The 11,745-nt window shown below is 41.0% G+C and overlaps 1 protein-coding gene across 3 annotated transcripts in view; it reads left to right on the forward strand.

Annotated features, from left to right (window-relative positions):
- The first annotated feature begins 1,733 nt into the window (after window positions 1–1,733).
- The window catches only part of DNAAF4 (dynein axonemal assembly factor 4), an 86,272-nt gene continuing 76,260 nt past the window's right edge, over window positions 1,734–11,745 (forward strand). For 2 of the 3 annotated variants that reach the window (XM_023228576.2, XM_023228577.2), the window contains exons 1-2: window positions 8,629–8,813; window positions 9,153–9,300. In XM_023228576.2, coding sequence (XP_023084344.1) covers window positions 8,691–8,813; window positions 9,153–9,300 — 271 coding nt within the window. In that variant the 5' untranslated portion in view covers window positions 8,629–8,690. Of the gene's footprint in view, window positions 1,849–8,440; window positions 8,814–9,152; window positions 9,301–11,745 lie in introns of those variants that run through there. The other variant, XM_023228575.1, reaches the window with a different exon arrangement.

The following is an 11,745-nucleotide window of genomic DNA, read 5'->3' on the forward strand; positions in this document are numbered from 1 at the left end:
TGCCTTTTAAAGTTCCAAAGTGGTATTAAAAGAACATAGAAAGCAACCTTTTCCAATGGCAAAATTTTGAAATTTGTCCATCAAAAGTCAATGAAATTGTAGGTAATTTTAGGTCATGAATAGTAAATCGTACTTAATTTTTGCCTCATAATGTATGTTTACACTCTCTAAGAACCTCAGGATATTAAATAAGGAAATAAGTATGCTTGCGTACTATAGAGCTTGTTTTGAAATTTTTACTTTAATCTTACAGTTTTTTTACAAACAAAATAATTCATGTATTTACATACATAAACTATGAATAATAAAAGGAATAAGTATAAATCTATCACTGAAAATTACAGAGAGAGGAAAAAAATAACCTGGTGATATGGTTTGGCTGTGTCACCATCCAAATCTCATCTTGAATTGTAGTTCCCATAATCCCAACGTGGGGACCCAGTGGGTGATAATTGAATCATGGAAGCAGTTACCTCCATGCTGCTCTTGTGATAGTGAGTTGAATTCTCATGAGATCTGACGATTTTATAAGGGGCTTCCCCCTACTTTGCTCTGCACTTCTCCTTGCTGCTTCCTTGTGAAGAAGGATGTGTTTGCTTCCCCTTCCACCAAGATTGTAAGATTCCTGAGGCCTCCCCAGCCTTGCAGAACTGTGAGTCAAATTAAACCTCTTTCCTTTATAACCAGTCTTTTTTTTTTTTCTTTTTTTTTTTTTTTGAGACGAGTCTCGCTCTGTCGCACAGGCTGGAGTGCAGTAGCCGGATCTCAGCTCACTGCAAGCTCCGCCTCCTGGGTTCATGCCATTCTCCTGCCTCAGCCTCCCGAGTAGCTGGGACTACAGGCGCCCACCACCTCGCCCGGCTAGTTTTTTGTATTTTTTAGTAGAGACTGGGTTTCACCGTGTTAGCCAGGATGGTCTGGATCTCCTGACCTCGTGATCCGCCCGTCTCGACCTCCCAAAGTGCTGGGATTACAGGCTTGAGCCACTGCGCCCGGCCTATAACCAGTCTTGGGTATGTCTTTATTAGCAGCGTGAGAACAGACTAATACCCCTGTCAATGTCCTTGATGCCTTCTGATTGCATGCTTTAATGCAATGAACAGAATCAAACAAAAACGACCTTGGGTGGTCTCTCTGGATTTTCCTGGGCAGCCAGCCAGTAGGACTTGGACCTTCTGGCTCACAGTTGGAGGGGCTACACCTGAACTCAGCTTTTCATGGGACGGATAGTTTCTTCCAACACAAGTTCCAACAACTTTCTGTGTGACCCAACGTCTCCAGACAGTGGATAGTGGGCTTTTTCAAAAAATGCCTATAGGGCCGGGTGCGGTTGCTCACTCCTGTAATCCCAGCACTTTGGGAGACCGAGGGGGGCGGATCACGAGGTCAGGAGATCAAGACCATCCTGGCTAACACGGTGAAACCCTGTCTCTACTAAAAATACAAAAAAATTAGCCGGGCGTGGTGGCGGGCGCCTGTAGTCCCAGCTACTTGGGAGGCTGAGGCAGGAGAACGGCTTGAACCCAGGAGGCGGAGCTTGCAGTGAGCTGAGATCGCAGCACTGCACTCCAGCTTGGGCAACAGAGTGAGACTCCATCACGAACAAACAAACAAACAAACAAACAAACAAAAAAGACCTATAAACAGATTGCCTGGTGCTCTAGAAATTTCCTTACTGACAAGGTTCTTTTTGTGTGAGCCCTATAAAAAGGAGAGCAACAAGGGGATGGGATTCTTCTCCTATTATGGGAACCCACACCACGTATCCAGCAGAGTACCCTGGCCCCCTACGTGTTGCTCCTTGGGATGATGGGAGAAAGGGGGGAACCTGTATTTTCTCTTGGTTTTGTAAGTTTCTGCTTTCCCCAGTAAAATTTATCTCTTAATCTAGTGGTTCTCAAACTTTGGTGTGTATCAAAATTACCTGGTAGGCTGGATAAAACACAGATTGCTGCACCCCACTTCCAGAACTTCTGGTTCAATAGGTCTAGAAGGGGTCTGGGAATTTGCATTTCTAACAGGTCCTCAGATGATGGTGATATTCCTGGTGGGGGTGGGGAGGACTATATTGTGAGAACCTCTGTATTTAATTTTAATTGTATTTATTTTATTTATTGTTTTAATTTAATTTTAGAGAGAGTGTCTGTTACCCAGGATAGAGTGCAGTGGCATAATCATAGTTCATTGTAACCTGAACTCCTGGCCTCAAGTGATACTCCCAAAGTGCTGAGATTACAGGCGTGAGACACCAAGTGCATCCAGGACCTTCGTTTTAATTCATATAGTGTGACTATGTGGTAATCAGTACTGTTGGTTACCAAAAAGGGTCCCACTTGTATGTACTTCACAAAAGAGTTAACCACTATCCTTTCTAGTGCCTACCTTTACAGACGACCCCTGACTTATGATGGTTCTGCTTCGATTTCCTAACTTTACAGTGATGCAAAAGCTATATGCATTCAGTAGAAACCATGCGGTGAGTACCCATACAACCATTCTGTTTTTCATTTTTAGTACAGTATTCAATAAATTACAGGTTATATTAGACACTTTATTATAAAATAGGTTTTGTGTTAGATGACTTTGCCCAACTATAGGCTAATGTAAGTGTTCTGAGCATGTTTAAGGTAGGGTAGGCTAAGCTATGATGTTTGGTAGGTTAGGTATACTAAATGTATTTTTGACATAGAATATTTTCAACTTATGATGGATTATCAGGAGGTAACCCCATTGTAAGTAGAGAAGTGTTTGTATAGTTTTACCATATACCTAGGAATCCTTATCTAGTGGATTTAGTTTCCTTTGTTCAAAAGTTTTATGAAGGCCAGGTGCGGTGGCTCATGCCTATAATTCCAGCACTTTGGGAGATGGAAGTGAACGGGAGCACCTGAGGTCAGGAGTTTGAGACCAGCCTAGCCAACATGGAGAAACCCCATCTACTAAAATACAAAAAATTAGCCAGGCCTGGTGGTGGGTGCCTGTAATCCCAGCTACTCAGGAGGCTGAGACAGGAGAATCACTTGAACCTGGGAGGCGGAGATTGCAGTGAGCCAAGATACCCCATTGCACTCCAGCTTGGGTGACAAGAGTGAAACTCCGTCTCAAAAAAAAAGAAAAAATAATAAATAAAAGTTGTATAAAATAGTGTTATTTCTTGAGGATATTGTTTGACTTGCTTTTTTCACTTATCCATCCAATGTATAGCTATCATTCACTCATTTTTATTGTGGTATGATATTCTGTTTTGTGTATATACCTGTTGAAAGACATTTGGCTTGTTTTCAGGTTTTTTTCTATGAAGTTGCTATGAACACCTACATATGTTGCCTAGTGTATAGGACCAAGACTTTTTCTAGGGCAGTAATTCCCAGATGTGGGAAATTTTGCAATTCCCACCCACCCCTCAAACCCAGAAGACATCTGGCAATGTCTGGAGACACTTTTGTTATTAGAACTCAGGAGTGCTACTAGAATTAAAAGGGTAGATTCTGCTAAACGTCCTAAAATGCACAAGGCAGCCTAAATTATCCAAAATGATCCAGACTATAAGGTTAATAATGTGGAGGTTGAATAACCCTGTTGTCGGACAGTGGTTCACAAAGCATCAGCATCACCTAGGAACTTGCTAGAAGTCTCTAAGATATAAACATAGGAGTGGAATTGCTGGTTATAAAATAAGCAGGTATTCACGTTAATAAGATTATGCCAATTTGCCCATTTTATTGTGGGGTTGTGTTTCTTTTTCTCTATATACTTTGTTTATATGTTCTCCTTGTTGATTATTGAGAAAGAGGAAAAAAAAGCAGCCTCTGATATTCAGAAGCTGACCTGGCACTCACAGCTTGGCCATGATATTATGCTGTTGAACATTAACAATTTAAATCTCATAGAATGCCAAGCTGAGACAAAAGTACTCTGAGATCACAATAAAATGAGACAAAACAAGGCCACTTCATAGTATTATCTAAGCACAGGCAAAAACAAGGTCTTTGTGTCACCCACAAGATAATAGACATCCCCTTTCTGGATAAAATGTACAACAGCTACTTTTTTATTATTATTATACTTTAAGTTCTAGGGTACATGTGCACAACTTGCAGGTTTGTTACATAGGTATACATGTGCCATGTTGGTTTGCTGCACCCATCAACTTCTCATTTACCTTAGGTATTTCTCCTAATGCTATCCCTCCCCCAGCCCCCCACCTTCCAACAGGCATCAGTGTGTGATGTTCCCCTCCCTGTGTCCATGTGTTCTCATTGTTCAACTCCCACTTATGAGTGAGAACATGTGGTGTTTGGTTTTCTACCCTTGTGATATTTTGCTAAGAGTGATGGTTTCCAGTTTCATCCATGTCCCTGCAAAGGACATGAACTCTTTCTTCTTTATGGCTGCATAGTATTCTATGGTGTATATGTGCCATATTTTCTTTATCCAGTCTATTATTGATGGACATTTGGGTTGGTTCCAAGTCTTTGCTATTGTGAATAGTGCCACAATAAACATATGTGTGCACGTGTCTTTATAGTAGCATAATTTATAATCCTTTTATATATACCCAGTAATGGGATTGCTGGGTCAAATGTTATTTCTAGTTCTAGATCCTTGAGGAACTTTCACACTCTCTTCCACAATGGTTGAACTAATTTACACTTCCACCAACAGTGTAAAAGTGTTCGTATTTCTCCACATCCTCTCCAGCATCTGTTGTTTCCTGACTTTTTAATGATCCCCATTCTAACTGGCTTGAGATGGTATCTCATTGTGGTTTTGATTTGCATTTCTCTGATGACCAGTGATGATGAGCATTTTTTCATATGTCCGTTGGATGCATAAAAGTCTTCTTTTGAGAAGTGTCTCTTCATATCCTTTGCCCACTTTTTGATGGGGTTGTTTTTTCTTGTAAAGTTGTTTAAGTTCTTTGTAGATTCTGGATATTAGCCCTTTGTCAGATGGATAGATTGAAAAAATTTTCTCCCATTCTGTAGGTTGTCTGTTCACTCTGATGATAGTTTCTTTTGCTGTGCAGAAGCTCTTTAGTTTAATTAGGTCCCATTTGTCTATTTTGGCTTTTGTTTCCATAGCTTTTGGTGTTTTAGTCATGAAGTCTTTGCCCATTCCTATCTCCTGAATGGTATTGCCTAGGTTTTCTTCTAGGGTTTTTGTGGTTTTAGGTCTTACATTTAAGTCTTTAACCCATCTTGAGTTAATTTCTGTATAAGGTGTAAGGAAGGGATTCAGTTTCAGCTTTCTACATATGACTAGCCAGTTTTCCCAGCACATTTATTAAATAGGGAATCCTTTCCCCATTGCTTGTTTTTATCAGGTTTGTCAAAGATCAGATGGTTGTAGATGTATGGTGTTATTTCTGAGGCCTCTGTTCTGTTCCATTGGTCTACATATCTGTTTTGGTACCAGTACCATGCTGTTTTAGTTACTGTAGACTTGTAGTGTAGTTTGAAGTCAGGTAGCGTGATGCCTCCAGCTTTGCTCTTTTTGCTTAGGATTGTCTTGGCTATGCGGGTTCTTTTTTGGTTCCATATGAAATTTAAAGTAGTTTTTTCCAATTCTGTGAAGAAAGTCATTGGTAACTTGATGGGGATAGCATTCAATCTATAAATTACCTTGGGCAGTATGGCCATTTTCACAATATTGATTCTTCCTATCCATGAGCATGGAATGTTCTTCCATTTGTTTGTGTCCTCTTATTTCATTGAGCAGTGGTTTGTAGTTCTCCTTGAAGAGGTCCTTCACATCCCTTGTAAGTTGGATCCCTAGGTATTTGATTCTTTTTGTAGCAATTGTGAATGGGAGTTCACTCATGATTTGGCTCTGTTTGTCTGTTAATTGTGTATAGGAATGCTTGTGATTTATGTACATTGGTTTTGTATCCTGAGATTTTGCTCAAGTTGCTCATCAGCTTAAGGAGATTTTGGGCTGAGACAATGGGGCTTTCTAAATATACAATCATGTCATTTGCAAACAGAGACAATTTGACCCCCTCTCTTCTTATTTGAATACCCTATATTGCTTTCTCTTGCCTGATTGCCCTGGCCAGAACTTCCAGTACTATGTTGAATAGGAGTGGTGAGAGAGGGCATCCTTGTGCCGGTTTTCAAAGGGAATGCTTCCAGTTTTTGCCCATTCAGTATGATATTGGCTGTGGGTTCGTCATAAATAGCTCTTATTATTTTGAGAAACATTCCAACAATACCTAGTTTATTGAGAGATTTTAGCATGAAGGGCTGTTGAATTTTGTCAAAAGCCTTTTCTGCATCTATTGAGATAATTATGTGGTTTTTGTCATTGGTTCTGTTTATGTGATGGATTACGTTTTTTGATTTGCATATGTTGAACCAGCCTTGCATCCCAGGGATGAAGCCAACTTGATTGTGGTGGATAAGCTTTTTGATGTGCTGCTGGATTCGGTTTGCCAGTATTTTATTGAGGATTTCACAATGATGTTCATTGGGGATATTGGCCCAAAATTCTCCCTTTTTGTTGTGTCTCTGCCACGCTTTGGTATCAGGATGATGCTGGCCTCATAAAATGAGTTGGAGAGGATTCCCTCTTTTTCCATTGAATGGAATAGTTTCAGAAGGAATGGTACCAGCTCCTCTTTGTACCTCTGGTAGAATTGGGCTGTGAATCCATCTGGTCTTGGACTTTTTTTGGTTGATAGGCTATTAATTATTGCCTCAATTTCAGAACGTGTTATTGGTCTCTTCAGAGATTCAACTTCTTCCTGGTTTAGTCTTGGGTGGGTGTATGTGTCCAGGAATTTATCCATTTCTTCTAGATTTTCTAGCTTATTTGCATAGAGGTGTTTATAGTATTTGCTGATGGTAATTTGTATTTCTATGGGATCGGTGGTGATATCCCCTTTATCATTTTTTATTGCATCTATTTGATTGTTCTCTCTTTTCTTTTTTATTCGTCTTGCTAGTGGCCTATTTTGTTGATCTTTTTTAAAAAACAGCTCCTGGATTAATTGATTTTTTGAAAGGTTTTTTGTGTCTCTATCTCCTTCAGTTCTGCTCCGATCTTAGTTATTTCTTGCCTTCTGCAAGCTTTTGAATGTGTTTGCTCTTGCTTCTCTAGTTCTTTTAATTGTGATGTTAGGGTGTCTATTTTAGATTTTTTCCTGCTTTCTCCTGTGGGCATTTAGTGCTATAAATTTCCCTCTACACACTGCTTTAAATGTGTCCCAGAGATTCTGGTACGTTGTGTCTTTGTTCTCACTGGTTTCAAAGAACATCTTTAATTCTGCCTTCATTTCAATATTTACCCAGTAGTCATTCAGGAGCAACAGCTACTTTTTTTCTTTCTTTCTTTCTTTTTTTTTTTTTTTTACCAGTCATCATGTAGGGAAGAAAAAATATCATCTCCTTCTACCCTTCTAAGTTCTTGACTGGGGCCTCTGTAAAAAAAGACAGATTAAGAAGATAAAAAGCATACAAATTTATTCAATATTAGTTTACATTACATGGGAACCTTCTTAAGGACATGAAGAATGGAAGAAATGATTAAACCTTAGCATTTTTATGCTAGGTTTGACAGAGAATGAAAAGTCATAGGAAAATGTAATAATACAAAGGATATGAACTAAGTGTAGTACAGTGGGGAGAACTTTGCACTCCTTGTTTGTTCAGATTTCTTATTTGGAGATAAGGATGCTTCTTTCATTTGAATACAGGGAGAACACTTCTCACATGAGGGTCTTATCCTATGACCTGCTTCATGGGAGAAGGGCCAGGGAAGGGAGAGGTGAGATATTCCTTCTCCAATTCCTTCTGCTTAAAATATTTAAATTTTAGAAATTTAATTAAAGTGTCATAATTTGGGGTAGCATGTCCTGAACTCCAATCAATAGAATTACCTTTGCTCTCTGAAACACCCAAACTATGGGGAACCAAACCTCATTCCCCTAAATTCTAACACTGTCTTACTGAGACACCTCATGATGTGTGTTCTCTCTTGCTTAGTGAGCAATGAATTTAACTTGTTCAATCACAAATGTCCCTGTGTCTCTGGCTGAAGGGCGTATTTCAGAGATCTTAACAGTCTTTATTATGCCTTTTGATGACGACCACCACTTCTTTTTTTTTTTTTTTTTTTTGAGACAGAGTCTTGCTCTTGTTGCCCCAGGCTGGAGTGCAGTGGCACGATCTCGGCTCAATGCAACCTCTGCCTCCCAGGTTCAAGGGATTCGCCTGCCTCAGCCTCCTAAGTAGTTGGCATTACAGGCACACACCACCACCTTTGGCTAATTTTTGTATTTTTAATAGAGATGGGGTTTCACCATGTTGGCCAGGCTGGTCTCAAACTCCTAACCTCAAGTAATCCACCTGCCTCGGCCTTCCACAGTGCTGGGATTACAGACGTGAGCCACCGCGCCCTAGCCACGGAGTGTTTTTTTTTTTTTTTTTTCCTTAATCAGAGGATATGGGCCTACTTCTTTGACCGCTCGCTTAGACTGCAAGGTAACTAAGAATCGGTAACACACTGCGGTCTGGGGGCCTAGATAGTCAGGCATGCAGTCGGCCAGGTGGTGGCGGCGGAGCACGCTGGGAACGCAGGCCTTCCGTCGGCCTGGCCCGGAAGGGCTGGCGCTTGGTAACCCCAGCTTCCCTAGCAACCAAGCAGGCGAAAGCAGCAGCCAGCCGCGCTCCGCTCCGGTTGATCCCGGAATGCCCCTTCAGGTTAGCGATTACAGCTGGCAGCAGACGAAGACTGCGGTCTTTCTGTCTCTGCCCCTCAAAGGCGTGTGCCTCAGAGACACGGACGTGTTCTGCACGGAAAACTATCTGAAGGTAAGAATGCAAGTCTTGCCTGCCCGTCCCCGGGGGTGTGGTCCGAAGCTTCTACGAGAGCGCAGCTGGGCACGAGCAACAGGCTCATCTTTACAGATAAACGTCCTAAATTTTTAATCCTGTTAAAAGAATGAATCCCATACAGGTGACACACCGTCTGTAGACAGATCATCAGATCAGAAACTACTTTTATCCAGGGCTTCCTCATATGCCTTGCTAATCTTTCACTACCTAGAATATAGTGGGCCTTTTAGAAAGTTATTTTACCTTTTTCACATATTTCTTAATATGCGTGCTTAATTTGTGTAACTTAGTTTCTGTTTTCACCCTTCTGCATAGGTCAACTTCCCTCCATTTTTATTTGAGGCATTTCTTTATGCTCCCATAGACGATGAGAGCAGCAAAGCAAAGATTGGGAATGACACCGTTGTCTTCACCTTGTATAAAAAAGAAGCGGCCATGTGGGAGACCCTTTCTGTGACGGGTGGTAAGTTCCTTTTTTTTCTTTTCTTTTTTTTCTTTGAGAGGGAGTCTCGCTCTGTCGCCCAGGGAGTGCAATGGCTTGATCTCGGCTTACTGCTACCTCTGCCCCCTCGGGTTCAAGGGATTCTCCTACCTCAGCCTCCCAAGTAGCTCGGATTACAGGTGCCCGCCACCACGCCCGGCTAAGTTTTTTTGTATTTTTACTGGAGTATTTCGCCATGTTGGCCAGGCTAATCTCAAACTCCTGACTTCAGTGATCCACCTGCCTCAACCTCCCAAAGTGCTGGGATTATGGGTGTGAGCCACCACACCTGGCCAGATAGAGTTTCCTTTTTTTCTCCAAGGTTCAATAGCTGGGCCTATGAAATAAACTAACAACAGAAGGATTGACAGAAGAAAATGTATAGAAGTTTATTAATTTTTAATATTAGTGCTTAGGGGCATCACAGGGAAAAAAGTGAATACCCCCCAAAGCAGTGAGATTTGAGAGTTTAGGGACTCTCTTAATAGGGGAAGGGGGAGGGGATGTAGGCCACTTAGAACAGGAAATGATTTTTAGGAAAGATGAATGGATCCTTAGAAGAATAGATAGGAGATGTGATAGTTTTTAACAAAGTTTGTCAGAGTGTGGTGTTGACTTGTAGTTTCCTCATCTGGGAGAATAGTCAATACTCCCTGGTTAATGAAACTCCAGGGGAAGGGATTTATGACCCTTGAGTTCCTTTTGGAAAATCTGTTTTTAGGCAGATAAGAATTCAGAGAAAACTTCTCCCTGCATTTGCTGCTTTTCAGGTGCCTTTAACTCAAAATGTTCGCTATATCAAAGCAGCATAGTTTGGGGTGGCATATCCTGAACTCTTTCAATTGCTCTTTTAGAAAAAAAAAAAAAAGGCTTATGAGCCTAATTTAAGTGATACAGTGCTTCAGCAACCATTTAAATAAACCTAAAGGCCAAATTAGTTAAAGTTAGAGCACATTAAGCAGAAGATGTGGGCGCATATCTTAAGGGTAAGCCCTCCTGATGTATAGCCTTTGTTGAATACTTAACTTTGCATTAGGCGTTAACATACCTGTAATTCCGTGAAACAACCTGTCACTTAGGTATTATTACCCTTTTTTTTACAGGGGAGGCTACTGACACATGGAAAGGTTGAGTAATTGGCAAAATCACATAGCTAGTGACTGGCAGCCTGGGACTGGAGCCTTAGCAGTTTCACTGTAGAGCAGATGTTCCCAACCCTGGCTACATATTTGAATCAGCTATGAAATTTTAAGATAATACCCTAAACCAGTCAAATCAGCTTTTGGGAATAGGATTCAGGTGTTGGTAGTTTTTGAAAAGCTTTCCAGGGATTATAATGAGCAGCCAAACTTGAAATCCCCAGTTGTTGTTTGTTTTGTTTTGTTTGTTTTGAGAGACAGAGTCTCGCTGTCACCCAGGCTGGAGTGCAGTGGCGTGATCTCGGCTCACTGCAACCTCCACCTCCTAGGTTTAAGTGATTCTTCAGCCTCAGCCTCCCAAGTAGCTGGGACTCCAGGCACATGCCACCATGTCCAGCTAATTTTTGTATTTTTTAGTAGAGACAGGGTTTCACTATATGTTGGCCAGGCCGGTCTCGAACCCCTGACCTCAAGTGATCCGCCCGCCTTGGCCTCCCAAAGTGCTGGGATTACAGGCCTGAGCCACTGCAACTGGCCTGACATCCCCAGTTTTAAAGCTAGTTCTCTGTAATCTTACTAAGCCAGTTGTCAGTACTTTGTACTGATACCAAGATCAGCTTCTATAGTCAGTATATGTCCTCTACTGCTTTAGCCCTGTTCTTCTTCTTCCTTCTTTAGTTGTCGTGTTTTCTAATACTTCATGTTTACTGCCTGGAATTTCTTTTTTTTAATTTTGGATTTTTTAAGAGATAGAATCTCACTCTGTCACCAATGCTGGAGTGTGGTTGGTGTTATAGCTCTTTGTAACCTCAAACTCCTAGGTTCCAGCAATTCTCCTGCCTTGACCTCCTGAGTAGCTGGGACTACAGGTGTGTACCAAAACACCTAGTTAATTATTTTTATTTTTGTAGAGACAGGGTCTCACTATGTTGCCCATAGGTCTTGAACTCCTAGGTTCAAGTGATTCTCCCACTTTGGCCTCCCAAATGCTGGGATTTCAGGCGTGAACCACTACACCCAGCCTACTGCCTGGAATTTCTTTTAAGTCTTTGGCATTAAGCCTTGAATATGGACTCTTGAGGATAGAAAGAGTTGCAACCATTCTTTCTATCAAGGCTTTCTTGGTATCTTATAGTGGAATTTAATTTTTAATTTCCAAGACCAAGGTAGAATTTATTTTTCTAAGATCGGGTATTCAGGTCAGAGAATACTGGTTAAGGTAGGTTAACACAGCCAATTTACTTAATTTTTTTTTTTTTTTTTTTTTTTTTTTTTTTTTTTTTTTTTT

This window comes from Piliocolobus tephrosceles, chromosome 6 (genome assembly GCF_002776525.5).
Source record: "Piliocolobus tephrosceles isolate RC106 chromosome 6, ASM277652v3, whole genome shotgun sequence".
Lineage (NCBI taxonomy): Eukaryota > Metazoa > Chordata > Mammalia > Primates > Cercopithecidae > Piliocolobus > Piliocolobus tephrosceles.